Genomic DNA, 22,783 nt, shown 5'->3' on the forward strand with positions numbered 1-22,783 from the left:
TCCACTATCCACCACAGAGACAGAGAAAGACCTGGGACTATATGATATCAGGCTACCAGTGAAGGGATATCCAGCACACCAATACCACATGGGAAACACTCCACTGTCCACCACAGAGGCAGAGGAAGACCTGGGACTATATGATATCAGGCTACCAGTGAAGGGATATCCAGCACACCAATACCACATGGGAAACACTCCACTGTCCACCACAGAGGCAGAGGAAGACCTGGGACTATATGATATCAGGCTACCAGTGAAGGGATATCCAGCACACCAATACCACATGGGAAACACTCCACTATCCACCACAGAGGCAGAGAAAGACCTGGGACTATATGATATCAGGCTACCAGTGAAGGGATATCCAGCACACCAATACCACATGGGAAACACTCCACTATCCACCACAGAGGCAGAGGAAGACCTGGGAGTATGATTGGTATTGTCAGATGCTCCCGCCCCTCACACCAACTATTTTCAAAGTCCAAAAAGGAGGTTAATCGAGTTCTAATGAGTGTTCTTTTAGGTTCACGGTACAGAAGAAGGCTCAGACTACCACCAGGGTCATAAAAGTACCCCTGGAAATGCCCTAAACTCCCACGAAAGACTAGTAAATTACGTGTTCTTGGGCGCAGAGATGTTTAAAAATATGACCCTATATGTTTTCAGGCTACCATTGAAGGCGATATTCATGCCAATCGCAGCGGACGGGTTAAACGTATCGGATTCCCATTACGACCATTGCCCAACGCCACAGAGAAGAAAGAGTAACCGAGTTTTCATGGGAGGTATTTTTCCCGTTCATGACGCAGAGTTCAAGTTAAACTACCACCAGCATCACAAAACACTCCATGGAAACCCCCAGCAACTTCTACACACGAGAACCTTTTCAAACAGGCGAACCGGGACGCCCTTACGTTAAGAACACGGCTTTAATAAGTTAGGCTTGTTCCCTGTCCTTGTAGCCCCTTATCATTCCAGTTTGCTTCTCCTATAATTATCTACGTGGCGGGATGACGAGGAAGAAGGACATGAGCGGGGAGTGTGCGGGAGACGTGATAAGGGAGTGAGGAGGCGTGGTGGGAAGAGAGATAGGAATGAGGGCTGTTTCTTTTCCCTGTGGCCTCTTATCACTCCCTTGTTTGTGGTAGGAAGGCCAGGAAGGACGGCACGGGCGGAGGGTGTGCGGGAGGCGTGGCGCGAAGGTGGGAGGTGGCGTGGTGGGGTTGAGATAGAGGAGTGGGGCTTGTGATGGGAAGATGAGGCAGCGAGGTGTGGGGAATGGGAGTGGAGTAGGAGGAGTAGGAGAAGGAAGAGGAGGAGGAGGAGAGAAGGTAATGGTCTCTTTAGGGCTGTCCTAAAAAAGGTTTGCAAGTCTGTGTCAATAAGAGTATCAGAACGCTTAACCACCTCCTCCTCCTCTTCTTCTTTTCTTCTTCCTTCTCCTCCTCCCCCTTTTCTTCTTTTTCTTTTTTCTCTTTCTACTTCCTCGTTCTCGTCTTCCTCCTCCTCTTCTTGTTCTCTTCATTATTTTCTTCTATTTTTTTTCTCTTCCTCTTCTTCCTCTTCTTTAATCGGTATTCATTTCTCCTGTTCTCCTTCCTTCTTTCACCTTTACTATAAAAAAAAATCTAGCCTATCCATTACATCAGATAGCGGGAGGAGGAGCTTTGTGTCCTTCAATGCTTCGAAACCCTGAATTCTCCACCTGACAACTCTACACAACCTTCCAGATATCTATCCTCTAGTCTTGTATCACGCAAGGCTTTCCCTTTCTTTTATATAAACCGTCATCGGTCTATCATTAACTCAGAATCTCAACTGGTAGCGATGTATTTCTACTCTGGTTGAATTAGCTTCCTCGAGGGGTGTTCTGCATCGTCTCCTTTTCCCCCTTAGAATTTGACTGTAATAAGAAGGATTGTTCGACCCTGTATGCATGTATGTAGGGGGGGAGGAGGAAGGGGAGGGTCAACCAATAAGCTCCTTTAAACGGATCTTTATTCTCTACGGGCAATGCAACTGACATGAACACCGAGGCCAGGCGCAGCTATATACGCTCCTAACTTTACTATACTGATTGTCCTCTACCCTTCAATCCCGTCACAATATTACTTTCTTTTCTTCCATCACTATTTTCATGCTAACTGCGCTCTTCAACTTGTTAACTGAATGCCTCGACCCTTCCCGCGGCCTCTCTGAGCAAGACTTCCTCCTCTGGTCTACCCTTGTGCTGTCCAACTCCCTCATGCAAGAGTTAACCAGCGTCTTTATTCTCTCATCTTTTCCACTGATAAACTCTAGAATCGTTCCTTTCTATCTGTATTCCCTCCTTTCAATGACTAAAACTATTGTATGAGAGGCGTATCAAGACACCTCGAACCTATTAGACATATTGGGTTCGTTGTATCTTGTAATATGAGAAACATAATGTGTATGTTTTTCAGTACAGTTTACCTTGACCTGCCTCCATCGTGTGAAAAAGTCACCTGCATCAGCCAACGTGAGTGTGCGGGACGAAGGCAAGGGAGGGGAGGGAGGGGAAGTAAGGTAAGGGGGAGGGAGGGTAAGGAAGGAGGAGGAGGGGAAAGGGGAAGGAAGGATTGAGGGAAGGAAGGAAGGGAAGGAAGGGATAGGGAGAGAAAGGAAGGGGAAGGGGAGGGGAAACATGGAAACATGGAAATGCAGGCAACAGAAAGCCTATTGGCCCATTACGAGGTCGCCCGCTTGGGTGATTTAATCTGCTCGACAGCCACTTGGGGCTTGAGGAGCAGATGAAAGCACCTCGATATTGAGGAGCAGATGAAAGCCCCTCGTTATTCAGTTTACTCCCGACGCAGCGAAATGACGGTCGATTGTATATTTGAAAGAGTTGATGGCATTCGCATTTACTACTTCTGAGGGAAGATTGTTCAAGTGGCGGATGACTCGGTTTGAAAAGAAACTCCTTCCAATGTCTGTGTTACATCGACTCGACTGAATGGGTAAACCGTTATTTCTAGTTCTTGAGTTGGTTTGCAGTTCAAAGAATTTGGAGTAATCGACGTTATTGAACTTTTTCAGATACTTGAAGACTTGAATCATATCCCCTCGTAGGCGTCTTTTCTCCAATGCAAAGAGATTGAGTCGCTTGAGTCGTTCCTCGCACGGTTGAGCCCTTAAGGTTGGAATCATCTTTGTGGCGCGTCGTTGAATCCTTTCCAGTAAAGCAATGTCCTTTCTGTAATTAGGAGACCAGAACTGTACTGCATACTCGAGGTGCGGTCTTACCATGGAATTATACAAGGATAGCATCACGTCTGGTGAAGGATTGATTAAAGGAAGGAAGGGAAGGAAGGGATAGGGAGAGAAAAGATGGGGAGGGGAAGGAAGGATTGAGGGAAGGAAGGGATAGGGAGAGAAAGGAAGGGGAAGGGGAAGGGGAAGGGACGGGAGGAGAAGAGAGGAGGGAAGGAAAGTAAAGGGATAGAGGGGAGGTGACTGCCGACAAGGTGCCACATAAACAACAGCTGCACCAGAAATTGACCTCTCTTTCGGCCACCTCTTTTGCCTCTTTTTTTTAGGAGTAGCGAGTAGCGGGCTTTTTTTATTATTGTTTCCTTTTTTTGTGCCCTTAAGCTGTCTCCTTTATTGTAAAAAGAAATATTAACGAACCCACACCACACACCTGTACCACACTCATTCCGTCTTTCCTTCTCCCCACCTGTACCTTCTCCTTCAACCCACTTCCTCTTCTCTATATACCCTTGATAAAAAAAAGAAAAAAAAAGAGGGAGCGAGGAGGCGGTGAAGGGAAAGAGCTGGACGATGACTGCTGTGGACGCCATGTGCCCGTCTCCCAGGCCCTCCGTGCAAGCTGCTCCCGTTCACACGCATCATCAGCGCAGCCTAACTTACAATATTATCACGGCGACCTCCGCTAACCTCTCTTTTTTACTTTAGGCCTATTCCACCGGTATGCTTTTTTGGTGGAGCCTGTTGGTCGACCTCAGCCCGTTAGAGGCGCAGGCAAGTGTTTTTATTTATAGTGACAACATCTTGCTTGGCCGGGTGATCAGCGGTCATCAGGCCAGCAGGTGGGAAGTCGTAGGCCAATTGGCAATGACTAAACACTGTCAGTTTGTAGAGGCGGGCGGGACTTGGGTTGGTATTGTCAGATGCTCCCGCCCCTCACACCAACTATTTCCAAAGGCCAAAAAGGAGGTTAATCGAGTTCTAATGAGTGTTCTTTTAGGTTCACGGTACAGAAGAAGGCTCAGACTACCACCAAGGTTATAAAAGTACCCCTGGAAATGCCCTATACCCCTGGAAATGCCCTAAACTCCCACGAAAGACTAGTAGATTACGTGTTCTTGGGCGCAGAAATGTTTAAAAATATGGCCCTTGAACCCGGGTCCTGCAAGGCACCGCGCCCAGACGCAGACCACTCAGCCATCGCCTCCCCCTTCCCATTCGGCTGCATCAAGAAATGCTTAAATATTGTTATTCTAAACAAGGATCCTTGTTAGCAGGGCACGTCGCCACCTCAAATAATCATATATCTAAATACTCAGTCGAGGGAGTCGATCCCACACTTATTAATTTTATGCATTGTCATCAAAAAGCTTCCAACGGGGCCGCGAGGGAGAGGTGAGGCATCAACACCAAAGCCGAGTGGCATTAAAGGAAAGTTTGGACGCTCCTCTCAGAAAAAAAAATGTCTAGAAGATGCAAATGATAGAAAGTGAAACATTTCTATAGGCTGTTTCATGGGATGTGTACTAACGGTCGCCACACACAATAACTACGTGTTCTAATTTCATCTTCGCGCAACTTAACTCGCATCTCAAAATTAGGTGAACAGGAGAACAAACACTGAAAATTGATATTTGTTTTTATTTGTGTTCTGATTTCATCTCTGCTCTGCGCAACACAAGAAGTAATATTTATCTTTTTTTTATTTATTTATCATATCTATTTATTAATTTATTATATTTACTCGTATAAGAACAGGAAAGCGAGCATGGAAATTAGTTTACATGCAATTCACTGTTACCCACGGTGAGGAGAGGGTCGGAGGGGAGGGCGGGGAGGGGCGACGGGTAAAGGATGGGAGGGGAGGGCGGGGGCGGGGCAGCAGGTAAAGGGTGGGAGGGGAGGGCGGGGGGGGAACAGCGGGGAGAGGGTCGGGGAAGAGGCATTGCAGAGAGGGTTGGAGGGAGGGCGGTGAAAGGAAACCGAAGAGAGGGTCGGAGGTGAGGGCAGGGAGGGGAAGGACAGCGGGGAGGGTAGCGGGGAGGGCACGGGAGGAACAGCGGGGGAGGGTCGGGGAGGAGGACGGGGAAGGCGCAGCGAGGGGGTGGGAATGTCAGGTATATAGTGAAGTGTTATGGCCGGTGGAGTCACAGTCACACACATCCCTGCCATGGCCGCCGCCTCACCGATCCTGCTCCTGCTGCTCCTGGCGGGAGGTAAGTCTCCTCCTCCTTCTCCTCCTCGTATTCTCCTGAAGGTGACGTTCCCCTACACTCCCCAACGTCATCCTCTGTGGCCAAAATATCCTACGAGGTGAACAAAAAGTGTTTTTTTTGTGTTTACGACTATTTTCAAAGGCCACAGAGAAGAGTAGCCGGGTTTTCTTGGGTGCTTTTCCCGTTCATAATGCAGAAGTAGGGTATAACTATCACCAGGATCACAAAACAGTCCATTGAAATCCAGGAAACATCTTCGAGAGGCTTTTCAGACAGGCGAAGTGAGGCGCCCCCAGTACCCCCACGTTTAAGAATATGGTTTCAATAGGTCGTTGTTCTCAGACGCTTCCTCCTCCCATATCAACTATTTCCAAAAGCCGAAAATGAGATTAATCGTGTTTTCATGAGTGTTTTCCCACGTTCATGCTACAGAAGAAAGGTCAAACTACCACCAGGGTAATAAAAGCCCCTCTAGAAACGCCCCAAACTCCTACGAAAGTCCTGTCAAATGTGAGCTAGGGTGTAAGCGGCAAGTGAAACGTTTGAGAATGATTCCGTACGGGCTTTTGGGTCGTATTTTTTAAACATTTCGTCGCCCAAGTTCACATATTTGACATGGCTTTCGTAGGAGCTGTAGGCCTTTCCAGGGGTAGTTTTATGACCCTGGTGGTAGTTTGACCCTTCTTCTGTGCCATGAACCTTAAAAAACACTCGTGAAAAACAGATTGATCCCCTCTTTGACCTTTAGATATAGTTGATGTGAGAAGCGATGGTGTCTTAAAATACGGCCCTTTGTTCCTTCCCTCGCAGGCGCTTGGGGACAGTCTTGCCTGGGGCGCTGCGGCATCGATGACGGAGTGAGCGCCTGCCAGTGCAACGAGCTCTGTACGACCTACGGCGACTGCTGCAGCGACTACGAGAGCATCTGTTTGTCGTGCCAGGACCGCTGCGGGGAGGCCTACCTGTACTCCAAGCCATGCCAGTGCAATGACGAGTGTGGCAACTATGGAAACTGCTGTGATGATTATACGGAGCTGTGCGGCGGGTCTGGGGGGGGTGAGTGAGCTGCGTGTCTATACGTGTTTATGCTTGCTTATGTATCTATCTCAGTTTATCTATGTTCATTCATCTATGTTTACCTATCTATTTATTTACCTTTTTTATATCTATCTAATCAGCATCTATGTAGTTTATGCATGCTTCTCTGTGTCTGTACTTCGCTATCCAAATCCCTTATGCAAGAGTTAACCAGTACCAATACGCATTTATATATCGTTTGTTTATGTGTCTATCTGTATTCATCTATGTTTATCTATTCTTATTCTTATTTACCTTTTTTATATCTATCTAATCAGCATCTATGTAGTCTATGCATGCTTCTCTGTGTCTGTACTTCGCTATCCAAATCCCTTATGCAAGAGTTAACCAGCACCTATACGCATGATATATCCTTTGTTTATGTCAATCTGTATTGTGCTGTCCAAATCCTTCTGTACATATCTATCTTTATTTATGTGTCTATTTATCTGCTTTTATCTTTGGTTATATATATATCTGTCTACTTGTTTTTATTCATCTATATTTTTCAATCTTTATTTATGCTTATTCATCTTTATTTTTTTATCTAACCAACATCTACGTATTCATACTTCTCTCTGTCTATCTCTAGGTGCTATCCAAATCCCTTCTGCAAGAGTTAACCAGCGTCTAGTTACTTGTACTCTTATGTTTATCTATCTGTATCATGTTGTCCAAATCCCTTTAGGCAAGAGTTAATCAGCATCCTCACTCTTTCATCCCTATCGCTGGTAAACTCTGAGACAGACTTATTTCCTCTGAATACTTTTCTGAACTTGCTAAGTGTATGCCCCCTCCCCTCCCGCGGCCCTGATGCACACGACTTTCTACTATTGCTCATCCCTATGCTATCAAAATCCCTTATGCAAGAGTTAACCAGCATCTTCATTCTTTTATCCCTTCCACTGAAAAATTATGGAACAGCCTTCAGCATCTCCTCCTGTTTACGCCTTGAATTCTCTCAAGTGGGGAGTATCCAGACACCTCTCCATCAAAACCTGGCCTCCCTTCTGGTCACTCTGTTCTGTTCTCTTTTATGGGAGCAATGTTTAGCGGGGTTTTTTTTTTTTTCATTTATTTTATTTCTACCCTTTAGTTGCATCCTCTGTTGTTCATTTATTTATTTTATTTATCTTTATATTTACTTATTCATCTGTTTGTCCAAGGGCTGACCGACGCTGACCTCATGAACATCACGGAGCAGTTCTACGCCGCGGAGGTCAACTCTGTGTACAGCCTTTTGACGCTCGACTACCAGGGCGAGGGAAGCTCCGGGGACCTGGCGCCCGGCCCGTGAGTACACACACACACACACACACACACACACACGGGGAGTTAGATAAATACACACATATACACACACACACAAGCACCACCTATCTTTCTATCTCTATATCTATCTATCTTTGTCTAGCTCTTCCACATTACAATACTACTACTACTACTACTACTACTACTACTACTACTACTACTACTACTACTACTACTACTACTACTACTACTGCTACTACTATTACTACTACTACTACTACTACTACCACCACTACTACTACTACTACTACTACTACTGTCACTACTACTACCAGTAAGGCTGTATGGGTGACACTACCACATTCTACCCTACACACGACCACAGTGACATAATGGTAGTAGCGTTTCTATGGGACAAGGAAGAGTTAGCCTGTATGGGTGATATTCAGTCTGGTCTCTCAAATTTAACTATATTCTTAAACATTTCGACCCCCAATTAGCTACACTTATTTGACAAAACTTTCATTGGGGTTTGGGTCATCTTCAGGGGTAGTTTTATGGCCCTGGTGGTAGTTCGCGCCTTTTTTTGTACCATGAACCTAAAATACCACTCATTAGAACCCGATTGATCTATTTGGCGTTTGGGTATGATGCAGCGGTGACAAATTATCGTACTCATCGCATTTCATTTTCGTGTGACCGATAACTATAACAATAAAGAACGAAGAACATCAATAGTCAACAGTTTTAGCACTAACTTTGATTTTCTCACGTTACTTGTGTAGGTACGAGAGTTTGAGGCATAAAAATGATAGATACGATATGTGGTTAATACGATAATTTGCCAACGCTGGTATGATGTGAGAGGCGGAATCGTCCGTCAATACCGACTCTTTTCTCTCCCCTCCCTCGCAGTCTCTTCACCAACGTGGGCGATGGTGCTCTCAGCGGCCCCACCATCTCGCTCTTGATGCAGGTCCAGGATAACTATGTCCCGGACGTGGCTCAGACGGAGGATCAAACCGCGCTCGAGATCGAAGAGCAGAACGCGCTGCTCGACGCCATGGCGGCCACTGAGATCATGCAGTTGGCCGAGGCTTTCCTCCAGTCCAACAGTGAGTATACGGAGCTGGGGTCATTCATTCCCTTCAATAACTTCCTTTCGTCTAACTGTCTTTGTCTTAGGGCCGCTTTCACAGGCATTTTGTTTGTTTCGATCGCTACCAATGAAGGCGATCGCCGCTATGGTATTTCCACGTAAAACTGGGCGATGGGGATTGACTTTCATTCGTTCATTTCCTTCATCAACTCCCTTTCCTTCAACTAATACTCTTTTTCTCTTAGTCCGTCGCTACGTTGTCTCCCTTGCCGTCTTTTTATCGTAATGCTCAAGCTAAACCTCTTCTAAACTTGTTAACTGCTTCCCGCCACCCCTTTCACGGCTCCACGGCACAAGACTTTCTACTTAGGAACATCCCTGCTCCATCCCACTTCCTAATGCAAGGGTTATCATCCAGTGTCTTATTTTTTCATCAACGTTCACTGGTAAATTCTGTCAGCCTTTCTACTTTCTACTCAAGCTCATTCCTACGCTGTCCCACTTCCTAATGTAAGAGCAGTTATCCAGTTTCTAAGATCTGTCAGTCATCAACAGAGAAGCTTGACGAAACAAACGGTCTGCAAATAATGACAAAACGGAATGAAAGAAGAGCCTACTACTACTACTACTACTACTACTACTACTACTACTACTACTACTACTTCTTCGTACTCCTCCCTCTCTCTCTCTTACCATGGCAATTCGGAATGAGAAAAGTGTCAAAAAATTATCAGACAGCGTTTATGGACTGGAGCACAGTTGCAAAGGTTGTGGCTCTCTCTCCTCCTCCTCTTCCTCTTCCTCCTCCTCTTATCTTGGACCCAACACTGCAACGTTACCAATCGACTCTATCCCTCCCACTCTCTCTCTCTCTCCCACCACAGACCTCCTGACGGGCTCGCTGCGGGACAAGCTCGATCAGATCTGGTTCACGCTGTATGACCGCGGCACCGATGCCTCCTCGGGCTTCGAACACGTCTTCGTCGGGGAGCTGAAGAACGGCGTCTCGGGCTTCCACAACTGGGTCAGCTTCCAGAAGGAGGAAGCCGAGGGTGACCTGAACTACTTGAGCTGGATGAGTGACCTGAAGCTGGGCGCGAAGGTAAGGAGGGAAGGGTCCAGAGAAGGAGAGGGAAGAAGGGAGGGAGACAGCGATAAAGATAAATATATAAATGGATAAATAGATAGATAGATAGATACATAGATAGCTAAAGAGAGAGAGGGAAGGGTTAATACAATGCGATAAATAAATGATAAAACAAGACTAATAAAAACAAGAAAACAGAGAGAGAGAGAGAGAGAGAGAGAGAGAGAGAGATTAAAAAGAGAAAGAAAGAAAGAAAGAAAGAAAGAAAGAGAGAAAGACAGAAGCAACGAAACAGAGAAAGGAAGAAAAAAGAAAGACAGAGAAAAAGAAAAATGAAAAGAGAGAGAGAGAGAGAGAGAGAGAGAGAGAGAGAGAGAGAGAGAGAGAGAGAGAGAGAGAGAGAGAGAGAGAGTAACATGGCGCCTGTATGAAGTCGGCCAAGCTCTCCTTTTCTATGGCTCTGGTTCTACTCATCCACCCCTGCTTTACCCTAACACCCTGCCTGTTCCTTCACACCCAGGGCGAGATCATCATGCACCGCTTCGAGTGGGAGGGCGCCACCAAGAACATCGGCTCCATGTTCATCGGCACGTCCCCCGAGCTGGAGATGGCCACCTACACCGTCTGCTTCCTGGCGCGACCCAACCAGCTCTGCCCGGTACAGATGGGCGGGCAGGCGTTCCACGTGCAGACCTACGACATATACGGCGACCCGAACCTGGTGGGCAGCGCTTACCCCGACATCTAAAGGCACTGCTGGTTTTGTTAGTCCGTTCACTGCAATACGAAAGTCATACTATATTGTGTTTCATTTCCCCGTGTTTATGAGCACTTGGATAATGCTATATACGGTTAACCAGCGCCTACCCTGACATCTAAAGGCACTGCTGGTTTTGTTAGTCCGTTCACTGCAATACGAAAATCATACTATATTGTGTTTTATTTCCCCGTGTTTATGAGCACTCGGATAATGCTATATACGGTTAACCAGCGCCTACCCCGTCATCTAAATGCACTGCTGGTTTTGTTAGTCCGTTCACTGCAATACGAAAATCATAGCTACGATAATCTGGCAACCGTGGCTGCGGTGTGGGAGAAATTCAACCTGATGAGACGGTATTGCTATCTAAAAGCCTCGTTACACACTTCCCTGCAACACCACAATACAACTACAGCGTGTTTGACTTCCCCGCATTTATAAAAACTAGAGTTGCGTTATGAGGGATACATGGTGGACAGCGGAAGGAAGGATGGAGAGGAGTATATGGGAGGGATGGAGGGCAGGTAGAGGGATAAGAGGCGGGGTGGAGGGATAATTGGAGGGAGGGAGAGGTAAACAGAGGGATATAAGGGAGGGTGGAGGAGGAGGGAAGGAAAGTGGAGAGATATAAGGGGAAGAGGAGGGATGGAAGGAAGGTGGAGATGGGAGTGGAAGGATGGAAGAAGGGTAAATAGGGGAGATTGGGGGAGGGAGAGGCTGAGCGGAGGAATAAAGAGGTAAATGAAGGGATGGAGGGAAGGTGGAGATGTAAGTGGAAGGATGGAGGAGGATAGAGAGGAGAGAGGAGGGAGAGAAGGGGGAGGCTGAGTGGAGGAAAAGATAGAGAGGTAAGTGGAAGGATGGAGGAAGAAGAGAGGGGAGAGGAGGTGATTGAATGGAGAAATCAAGGGGTAAAGGATGGTATGGAGATAGAGGGGGGAGTGGAGGGATGGAGAGGAGGGGAGAGTGGGGATAGGTGAGAGGAGGGTAGAGAGGAGAGAAGGTGAGAGGAGGGTAGAGAGGGGAGAGGTGAGAGGAGGGGAGAGTGGGGGAGAGTGGGGAGAGGGTAGAGAGGAGAGAAGGTGAGAGGAGGGTAGAGAGGGGAGAGGTGAGAGGAGGGGAGAGTGGGGGAGAGTGGGGAGAGGGTAGAGGTGGTAGGTGTAAGTAAGCTCCCGTATGGCTGGTTGGCTGGGTGCAGGGTGGACGGGTGTGACCTTTGCGTATCTCATTGTCAAACTTCACTTCCTGCACCGCCCACCAAGCCCTTACTTCGCCCTGTGCTGTCAAGTCATGCGCTGGCCGTGACCGTGTGTGTGTGTGTGTGTGTGTGTGTGTGCTCTTCCCTCACCCATTCACTCTTACATAATTATTTTCGTGCATGATTGAGTCCAGTTCGTAATGTTCAGTATTTGTCATATTTTTGTAAACATCATTTTTTTAGGTATGCTATTTGACTCAACACAGAATTTACCAGTGAACGGGCTGAGAGGATGTAGACACGGGATAACTCTTCTTGCATTAGGACGTGGGACAACGCAGAGATAAGCTTGACTAGAAAGTAGGAAAGCTGAGTCAAACAACATAGACTTTACCAGTGAACGGGCTGAAAGAATGAAGACTCGGGATAATGGGATAACACTTCTTGCATTAGGACGTGGGACAACAGAGGGATGAGCATGAGTAGAAAGTAGAAAGGCTGACTCATACAACACAAAATTTACCGGTGATCGGGCTGACAGAATGAAGACTCGGGATAACTCGGAGAGCGTATAGGGAGGAGGAGGAGGCTTTCTTCCCTGGGCAACGCTATAATTAGAAGTGTAGGAAAAGATACCACTCACAACGCAACTCTAATGGATGTAGTAGTAGTAGTATTAGGAGGAGGAGGAGGAGGTGGAGGAGGAGGAAGGGTATAGCAGCCCGAGTAGGAGGGGGCGGAGGCGGCGGCGTATACTGTAAAATAGCCACCCAAGGACACACGGACGGGCCTTGTCACCGCCGCTTTGGGCCACGGACGGACGGAGGGGCGGACCACCGGAGGAAGCCAGTATAGTGTTGGTCCCGGCCGTGCTCACAATACACCGAACGACTTGCCGCGGCGTCACCAATGCGATAGACTCCTCCTGGACTTGACAGTACCGAGGATGAGAGGCTGGGTGGCTGTGGTGGTGGTGGTGGTGTGTGGTGTGTCGGGTGAGTGCATGGGGGAAGCTTGGGGTATACGGTATTGCTGCGCGTGCCCTCAGTACTCATCTCCGTCCCACTGACCCTTGATCGAGCCTTTGGTAAGAGGTGAAGTTTTGAGCATACTCTGTAGGTGCGCGTGGCCTCGGTGCTGATCTCCGTCCCATTGGCCTTTGAGCCTGTGATAAGTAAGATAAAGTTCGTGGCATTACGTTATAGCTGCGCGTGGCCTCGGTGCTCATCTCCGTCTCATGAGCCTGTGGTGAGGGGACAAGTATAGATTACACAGGGATATTAGACTTCAGTGAGCCAGTCGGTCTGCACATGTCGCCTCCTGATCGAGACCCGATATTCACCGCCTGCCTTCCACTTGTCTAACTAACCACCGGGAACTATTGTTTGTGCATTAACGTCGTGCGATAGGTGCAAATGCCCAATCACTAGCTCGTTATTTAGTAGTAGTAGTAGCAGTAGTAGTAGTAGTAGTAGTAGTAGTAGTAGTAGTAGTAATATAACAGACGAATCAGGTAGAGAGGGAGGAATGGGAATACTATAAACTACCTGTTCAGCTCACCCAGAACACCTGAGACGCCGAAAGAAAAAAATGAAAGCAAACGTGACGAGAGAGCAATTAAAAGGACGAGAACTCCATTGCATTCAGTTTCGAATCATCTATGAAGGACGTGGATAAAAGTACTACCACTCCTCTAGGTTTTCCCTTATCCCTGTACTGTGTGTTTACCAGTGAAGGGCAGCAAGCAGTCTCTAATCTCCATGGTCAGTTGGGAAAACCTGTACATCTGCCTATCGACCATTATAAGACAGCTCCTTGCTACACTAATTTTTCATATTCTTCACTTTTACAACAAATAAAACAGTTGAAGGGTAAGAACAAGAAACGAAAAGCAAAATAAAACACCGCTAATCGTTATTTCAGCAAAAGAAAATAGAGCGAGTGGTCAGCAGAGGGTCAGTTTCTGAAGGAGAGGCGGGAAGGTGTCTTGATACTCTCCCGAAGAATACCAAGTGTGGGATTTACCCTTATTGACGAGAACTTGGGTCGCCAGAGGAAAGACGTTGATCAGCGGCGTTTCAGCGCTAACTTGAGATTTAGACGCCGATTAAACTATCAGTAGACCTCTATGTGACACAGTTCCTTGCTATACACTATAGCATAATACAGGCAAATGTGTGATTTACCTGTATTGACCAAAACTCGGGCCGCCAGAGAAGAGAAACACTATAATCAGCGGTAACCTTTAAATCTAGACACCAACAAACCATCTGCAGACATCCATGTTACACGGTTCCTCGCTATACGCTGTAACAGAATGCCCCAAAGTGTGATTTACCCGTATTGACCAAAACTCGGGTCGCCAGAGAAGAGAAACACGATAATCAGCGGTAACCTTTAAATCTAGACACCAACAAACCATCTGTAGACATCCATGTTACACGGTTCCTCGCTAGACGTTATAACAGAATGCCCCAAAGTGTGATTTACTTGTATTGACCAAAACTCGGGTCGCCAGAGAAGAGAAACACAATGATCAGCGGTAACCTTTAAATCTAGACACCAACAAACCATCTGCAGACATCCATGTTACACGGTTCCTCGCTAGACGTTATAACAGAAAGCCCCAAAGTGTGATTTACCCACTGACGAGAACTTGGATCGCCAGAGAAGAGAAACACATTAATCAGCGCTAATCTGTGTTGCACGGCTCCACTCTGCACTAAACTGGAATGCTACCAATTAAGTGTTTTGTCCCTCACCTGAGCGTGTAGCAACGAAGATGATGGGCCGTATTACTAGACATTTCGTTGCCCAAGTTCACGTATTTGACAAGGCTTTCGTAGTAGTAGTTTTATGGCCCTGGTGGTAGACTGACCCTTCCTCTGTACGGTGAACCTAAAGAAACACTCATTAGAACCCGATTGGTCCCCTCTTTGACCTTTAGAAATATAGTTGATGTGATGAGCGAAAGTGTGTCTGGCGAGTGTTCACCAATAGTTCCACGAGTCTCACGCACCTGCCCGCACACTCACACACACTAGACTGTCAGAAGGTCAGAAGCGAGTCAGCGTCGAGACAGCAAGACGAGCAAAGCAACCGAAATGGGAATGGGTTGTTGACTATATGAGAGATGATGAAGATGCCGCTGAATGAGATGTTAGCCTTAAGAATGACCTCGCGTACAGTATGTTAAGATGAAATGCGTGTGTTAATAAGTTGGTGTTGTTAAGTTTTTTCTCCTTTCCTCCCTCACTTAATTAATTGTTTCCCTTATCCCTCCAATTCTTCTTCTTCTTCATCCTCTTTTTCTTCCTTCCTACTCTCCTCTTCCTCCTGTTATCGTCTGTTTCTCCTCTTCCTCCTGTTATCGTCTGTTTCTCCTCTTCCTCCTGTTATCGTCTGTTTCTCCTCTTCCTCCTGTTATCGTATGTTTCTCCTCTTCCTCCTTTATCAGTTTTCACCCTCTCTCTTCTTTTACCTCCTACCCCATTTTCTCATTTTCTTGGCTGTTTGAAAAATCTCTCGTAGAAGTATCTGGGATTTTCATGGACTGTCTTTTGATGTTCGTGGGAGTTTTACCAGACTTCTGCACCGCGGGGAAAATCACCCATAAAATCTTGATCAATCTTCTCTGTGGCTTGGAAAATAATCGTAACAGGAGCCCGATACGTATAAGAACCTATAAGTTATACCTCCCTTCTACTTTGTTGTTTACTTGCAACAATAAACTATCAATCAATCAATCCTACACTGCCTGTCTCATAGCCTAACACTGAAGCTCACGGTTGAAGTTGATTGAATTAAATATAAGGCTTTCTAAACACTAGTTGGATATGCCGGCACTTGTAAGATTAATAATATAACTACTAGTGAATGAGAATGGTGTTGAATACTAATTAATGCATGACAAGATGGTGCCACTATAAACACTTGCCTGCGCCATGACGGGCTGGGGCCGAATACCATCCAGGCCCCTCAAGCAAGCCTATCGGCGCAATAGGCGGACGTAAAAAAAAAAAATAAAAAAAAAAAAAAAAAAAAACGCACTTATGAGCCGAAAAGCTGATCGTAAATTATATGTTCATGAATGCGTGTGTTTCGTATCTATGAGTGTCTGTATGCATGTGTGTGTATTCATGTATATGTGTGTAAATGTATGTATGTGTGTATTATCTATGTATGCGTGTGTTTTTGTTCTTAACTGTATAACATCACATCCACGGACACATTGCTTTCATTACTTGTGGCCACTGTCTTGTTTTCTGTCCGTGAAGTATTGTTTCGCCTCGATCCCTTGGGTCCATCATAACCGCTCTTCATTGCATGGCTAAATCTTGCCGACTTATGCGCCGTATTGCGTCTGTGCTGTGGTAAGGTCAGGCTGCTTAGTGTCCGTCGTGTCAAGATGCTGCCCCATGATGGATGCGAATATTGTTAACTGATGCACTGTATTGTGTCTGCTTAGTGTCTGTCCTGTCAAGATGCTGCCCTATGTCAAGGTGTTGGCTGTCTCATATCAAGTTGCTGGCCGCCTTTTGGAAAGATTCTGACTGTCTTGTGTGAAGATGTTGGCTGTCTTGTTTGAAGATGCTGACTGCTTTATGTCAAGATGTCGGCTGCCTTGTGTCAAAGCACTTGTTGTGCTATATGATTTTCAAGATAGTGGCTTTCTTGTCTGTCTTGTATCATGACAATGGCTGTCTTGTGGCTACCTGTGTCAAGGTGTCTGTCTGTCTTGTGCTAGTCTTGCATCACAGTGCTGGCTGCCTTGTTGTGCCTGTCTTGTCCTGGCACTGTTGTCTTGTGTGAGGTGCTGGCCAAGCCCCCCAGTAGGCGGTGTGTCCTGAGTCCCTGCCGCCCCCCAGGTGCTGCAGGCTGTGGCCGTGGCAGCACCACCACCCGAGCGCCGCCCACCGTGGAGCCTGAGATCCAGGCAGTGACGGTAGCTTCCAATGAACGCTCAGGTACACCAGAAGCTCCCATCACAGACAAGCAAAAGTACCCAGATCACAGAAGTAGAGGCAATCAATGCTAATGGGAGACAATGAAAACAAGTGTCACAAGTAATGATACACTAATAAACTAATAAATTAAACACTAATAAACCAATGATAAACAACTAATGATACAACTAAACCTACTGTGATGTCAAGAGGAACCCTTTACTCACAGACCATCAAACTATTTATGGGACACTAAACAACTAACTGCTTTCAGGGGGGCGAGGGAGCAGCGGAGGAAGCAGAAGCAGAACCCCGACAACCAGCGTCATGTCAACCGCTGAGCTGCGGGCGGCCAGCGAGGAACTGCTGACTCTGGACACTGGTCTGCCTCAGCCTGTGGTCAACGTGCAGGGACAGACCTCCGGCAACTCAGCGAGTGATGCAGCGCCCCGCCCGTAAGGCCACATCACTACTTTCTATGTTAGCAAGTCCTGCATTGCCTGAAGAGTACCAGGGATGGTTTTCCTTTACAGTAACAAATTCAAGCATTGCCCCAAGAGTGCCAGAGTTTTTTCACTATAACAGAAGCAGCTTAAGGGAAAATATGACAAAAAAAGCCTACTATGCACAGCTCCGGCAAAAAGAAAATATAGTCTGGGTGGCCCAAAAAAGTCATCAATTTTGGTTTAGAGAGGTCTGTGTGTGTGTTGGGAGGGGTGATATGTGAGTATGTGTGTGTGGGTATTTTTTGTCTTTGAGCTCATGGCTCCTGGTCATGACTAACCCTTCTCTCTACATTTTGGTCACTAATTCTACTTCCCACAGTCTGATCACATCGGTGCAACAAGCCGCCATGACCACGGAGACGGTAACCTTGATGCGACAGCTGCTGGACAACTACGAGCCACAGACGTCGAGGCAAGAGATGCAAACCAGCGCCGAGCGAGCCGAGGAGAACCGGTTCCTGGAGGCCGTCATGCGCACGCCTCTCATGCAAAGACTCGAGGCCATCCTGCAGCAGAAAGGTGGGTGGTTTAGTGGGTCATAGCAAGGCGACGTCAGGGCTAAATGGTGAGTGGGCGGGTCTTGATAACGCTCAGCTGGGGTTGTTTTTGCTGTGGATGGAATGTCTGAGATGCTGCTTGTTCATCCAGTTTCTATTTAGTGAGCATCCAACTAGTTTCTCCATATGACCATAGTGTGATGTGGTCTTGGTAATGTTCAAATGGTAATTGTTCCGTCATGTCACTTGGGTTTCCAGTCTCTTCTCTCTTGTCCACCCAGTTTCTCCATAGCAGGCAAGGTGTGAGTTGGTCTTGGTACTGCTCAACTGGTACCGTCTTTATGCTATTACTTGGGTACACAGTGCTTGTCTCGTCCATCAAGAGTCTCTCCATAGTGACAGGGTGGATGGGAAAAAGAAAAGGTTAACTCGTCCGCTGTGATTGGCACGGATTTGGCTTTCACTGGTAGCCTGTTAACATATAGTCCCAGGTCTTTCTCTGCCTCTGTGGTGGATAGTAGTGTGTTTCCCATGTGGTATTAGTATGCTGGATATCCTCTCCCAAGGTGCATGACTATATTTTTCTTCATTGAATTGTAGCAGCCACTTTTTGTTCCATTCCTGTTGCTTGATGATGTCTTATTGTTGGAAATCCACAGTCAAGGGGTTAAAAATAGAGGACAGGGGACATGGAGGGCAATGGCAATGATGAACGGGGGATGAGATACAGGGTAAGGATAAGGGAGGGGTGAATTGCTGGGATAGTAGGATAGACTGGTACAGAGGAGGAAGGTTGAAAGTCTTGGTAATGTTAAACTGGTACTGTTTCTGTTATGTTCCGTGGGCTCACAGTGTTCATCTTATCCACCCAGTTCCCCAAAGCGACCAAGGCGTGAATCCGTCTTTGTAATGTTCTTATAGTGGGTACTGGGTGTTCCTTGAGCTCACAGTGTTCATCTCCCCACTCAGGTGTCCTCCAGGGCAGGCTACGTGACACCCTCAAGCTGATCTGGTTCACGCAGTACACACGAGGCGGCCAACAGCTCTCCTCGTCCGGCTTTGAGCACGTCTTTGTGGGCGAGGTGAAGAACAGCAAGGTGTCCGGCTTCCACAACTGGCTGAGCTTCTTGAAGGAGGAAGGCGAGGGCGACCTGGACTACAAAGGCTACTTGAAGAAGCTTGATTTTGGTAACAAGGTACAGAACAGTTCATGCTCTTAAAACACCTCCGTATCTTCCTTTTTTATGTCTTAAAGTTCAGTTTTGCATCTCTCTCTGTTTCCATATACACCAAGAGGATCTGGCAGTAGACCCAAGATTATAAAGGATATTTGAGGAAACTTGATTTTGGTAACAAGGTAAGGAAGAACAGTTCATGCCCTTAACCCGGTAGCAGTGACGGACCAAATTTGTGGCTTCACCGTGTAGCAGCGACGGACCAAATTTGTGGCTTCACCGTGTAGCAGCGACGGACCAAATTTGTGGCTTCACCGTGTAGCAGGGATGGGCCAAATTTGTGGCTTCACCGTGTAGCAGCGACGGACCAAATTTGTGGCTTCACCGTGTAGCAGCGACGGGCCAAATTTGTGGCTTCACCGTGTAGCAGCGACGGGCCAAATTTGTGGCTTCACCGTGTAGCAGCGACGGGCCAAATTTGTGCCATGATATTTATCCCCCAAAATAGATGATACATAATCTGATCAGAAATGCTTTGATATATATTATGAAATGGTTTGTGTGAGGGGTGATTTTTTCTCATTTCTCTCGCTTGGAGGGACCATTAAGAAACATGATCCTCGCTGCTACTGGGTTAAACTCCTCCATATTTTCTCTTTAGTAGGATGAGTATTTCTATGTCTTAAAGAACAGTTTGGCATTTCTTTCTGTTGTCAAGCATCATCATCATCATCCTCTGTTTAATGTCAGGTTTTCCCATAATCCCGTGAGGTTAGATGGTTGCTGACATGCTTTCAACTATCTCTGTCCATTGCCTCAGCCTCTTCTCTGTTGTCATGCAAACTGGAGAATCAATACACAGATCCAAAGAACAAAATAAAGTTTCAACTAGAGCCCTAAATAATAATCGGTAGAGAGCAAGTATTGGGGGCAGCTCTCAGCATCATGGAAAGACTATGAAGATGCAGCTTAAACAAAATACAGTTCAAACCAGAGCCTGAAATAGCACATGTATACCCTAGCAAAAGTTTGATTATTGGAAGAGTTTTGAAGACCTCCAGTAATGACTTAATATTGGTATAGTTTTGAAGACCTCTAGTAATACTTCAATTTTGGGAGCAGTTTTGAAGGCCTCAAGTAATACTTCAATTTTGGGAGCAGTTTTGAAGGCCTCTAGTAATACTTCAATTTTGGGAGCAGTTTTGAAGGCCTCTAGTAATACTTCAATTTTGGGAGCAGTTTTGAAGGCCTCTAGTAATACTTCAATTTTGGGAGCAGTTTTGAAGGCCTCTAGTAATACTTCAATTTTGGGAGCAGTTTTGAAGGCCTCTAGTAATACTTCAATTTTGGGAGCAGTTTTGAAGGCCTCTAGTAATACTTCAATTTTGGGAGCAGTTTTGAAGACTTCTAGTAATAGTTTAATCTTAGGATCAGTTTTGAAGACCAACAGTAATAATATAATAGTTTAATTTGGGGAATAATTTTGAAGACTCCTAGCAAACGTTTAGTATTGGGAACAGTTTTTGAAAGACTTCTAGTAATAGTTTAACTTTTTGAACAATTCTGATGACCACGTTTAGGAGGAAGACTAACATGAATACTTCTTTTCTAAGGGTTAACTTTATTCCTCAGTCCAACATATCATGGCCCTTATTGTGCATGTGTGTGTGTGTGTGGGGGTTAACTTGCACATGACTTTAACATCTTGTCTTTACAGGGAGAGAGTTAGACAGATAGTCGGCACTTGAACCTCCTCTGGGTCCTTGTGAATTCTTGTGTGTCCATATAAAAAAATGTGAAAAAAAGATGATGACCGTAGACACAAAGTAACAAGGGCAATAAGTCTCAAGCTTGAACTCTTAGACATCTCTGCACCTCAGTTCACTTCTGTCCATAGCCTCTCGTAGAAGTTGCCGGGATTTTCATGGACTGTTTTGTGCTCCTAGTGATAGTTGTACATGACTTATGCACCATGAATGGGAAAATCACCCATGTGGCAGCATTTGAATAGTAGCCCCCCCAAAATGAATTTATATACAGTCACTGCTGACCTTAGGACCGTAGCATAAATATAGTTACGCTGCATAAGAGATGTTTTAACTATCGTCTATATATTGATTTTACCGCAATCTGGAAGTGTTATATTTCTGCCATACAAAACTGACTGACTGAATTTTGGACCATCTATATAGTTCCACCGCTGTCTAAGAGTTAATCTTCTCTGCAGCCTTAGAAAACAGTCGTAATGGGAGCCCAATACGTTTAAGAATATATGGACCTCATCATCTTATATTTCCAGGGTGAGATCATCAAGATGCGGTTTGTGTGGCTGGGTGACAACAAGCCGGTGGGGACGGTGTTTATCGGCACCACCCCGGAGCTGGAGATGGCCCTCTACACACTGTGCTTCCTCGTCAAGCCCAACGCCCGCTGTCCACTCCAACTCGCCAGCAAGAGGTTCCAGATACAGACCTGGACCCAGCAATACCAAGGCAAGACTCTGGTGGGCAGCGCTTATCCAGAAATATAGACGCTGGTGTATATTACGTGCGAAATGACAGTAATAAGTTTTGATTCACCCAGCAGCATATATAAAAACAGGAAAGTAGTTTCTGGCACCATCATGCACAAAAGTCATGTTCAGGTCAGTAGTGTTCTGCGTGCACGGAGGTGTTTGTCCGTCAGCAGAGGAGGTTCCATTGCTATCTACCAGTCATTTCAGTTTGGATTCTTTCAATGTTTTCATGTCATTTAGTTTGTTCCCATTTGCAGATGTAATCAAAAGATCTGGGTATTAATGTTTCAGCAACTTTCTATTGTGATTTATCCCAATTATAGAACAAGGGCAACAATATTATTCTGTCTGTATGTCAATCAATAAATTTCAACATAATTGTTTCCTCATTATCTCCCAAATATTTTTCCACGGAGTTGCCTTTGTCCCCACGCACCGCCCGTGGTGAGGCGCACACACCACCGCCCTGTGAGGCTCTCATAGTAACGCATGATACAAGCGCTGCTGCCAAAGGAGGAAGTTTTGTACTTATAAGTGTTTGGCATAAAGTACTCCCTAAAATAAATAAGGAATACATTTTTGCAAATAACTTGAGTGATTTGACTTAAAATGGGAGACAGAAGCAAGTGCAAAACCTTCAGCGCATTCATCTCTGTCGGAAAGGTAGTTTGAAGATCATTTTCCAGGCACCGATTATCTGTCAATCCCACAAACTCACATTTTTACTGCAATAAAATGTTTTATTCTTAAGCATTTATTTCATTGTATATAAAATAATTTTTCTCTTAAGCAGATTTTCTTTCTAAATACTTTCATTCAATGCACGGCTGAATTCCAAGTTTAATCTGAATGGCTTCATTAACATCAAGCAAAAATTTTACTGATTCCTTTGCCAGAGACAAGGAAATGTTAATACCAAGTCACACAAGAGGCAACTGTGGCACACAGGCTTAGTTTACGCCGCCTTAGTTAAAATATTACAAAATCCTGAAAGCCATTACTTGTTAGATATTTCTTAGAGAATCTAAGAGAAATTATAAGGAATAAAATGACAAAACCCCAAATAAAGAATGGAAAAATGCCAAGCATTGCACTGCCTCATGAACCTGATCCAAATGTCACATATGCAAGACTCAAACATTTCAAGCAAAATAAAAACACACACAACACACTTGGCTGTATTAAAAGACTACTGGATCACACACAGTGTGTTCAGGTA

The 22,783-nt window shown here is 45.7% G+C and overlaps 1 protein-coding gene across 1 annotated transcript; it reads left to right on the forward strand.

Moving 5' to 3' along the window:
* Nucleotides 1–5,308: 5,308 nt before the first annotated feature.
* Nucleotides 5,309–21,942, forward strand: LOC126982368 (uncharacterized). Its single transcript, XM_050834384.1, has 12 exons — nt 5,309–5,453; nt 6,264–6,509; nt 7,697–7,823; nt 8,697–8,896; nt 9,765–9,982; nt 10,488–10,712; nt 12,692–12,920; nt 16,794–16,892; nt 17,146–17,326; nt 17,697–17,896; nt 18,844–19,070; nt 21,349–21,942. The coding sequence occupies exons 1-12, from the start codon at nt 5,372–5,374 to the stop codon at nt 21,577–21,579; spliced, it is 2,265 nt and encodes a 754-aa protein (XP_050690341.1). The 5' UTR covers nt 5,309–5,371; the 3' UTR covers nt 21,580–21,942.
* The last annotated feature ends 841 nt before the right edge of the window (nt 21,943–22,783 follow it).

Source organism: Eriocheir sinensis, chromosome 4 (assembly GCF_024679095.1).
Source record: "Eriocheir sinensis breed Jianghai 21 chromosome 4, ASM2467909v1, whole genome shotgun sequence".
NCBI lineage: Eukaryota > Metazoa > Arthropoda > Malacostraca > Decapoda > Varunidae > Eriocheir > Eriocheir sinensis.

Bases quoted from the DNA above. Each gene is read 5' to 3' on its own strand.
- LOC126982368 (XM_050834384.1), top strand. From the start codon at position 5,372: ATGGCCGGTGGAGTCACAGTCACACACATCCCTGCCATGGCCGCCGCC. The intron at 10,713-12,691 runs TAAAGGCACTGC...ACTGTAAAATAG, and splicing joins GCAGCGCTTACCCCGACATC to CCACCCAAGGACACACGGAC. The intron at 17,897-18,843 runs GTGGGTGGTTTA...CTCCCCACTCAG, and splicing joins GGCCATCCTGCAGCAGAAAG to GTGTCCTCCAGGGCAGGCTA.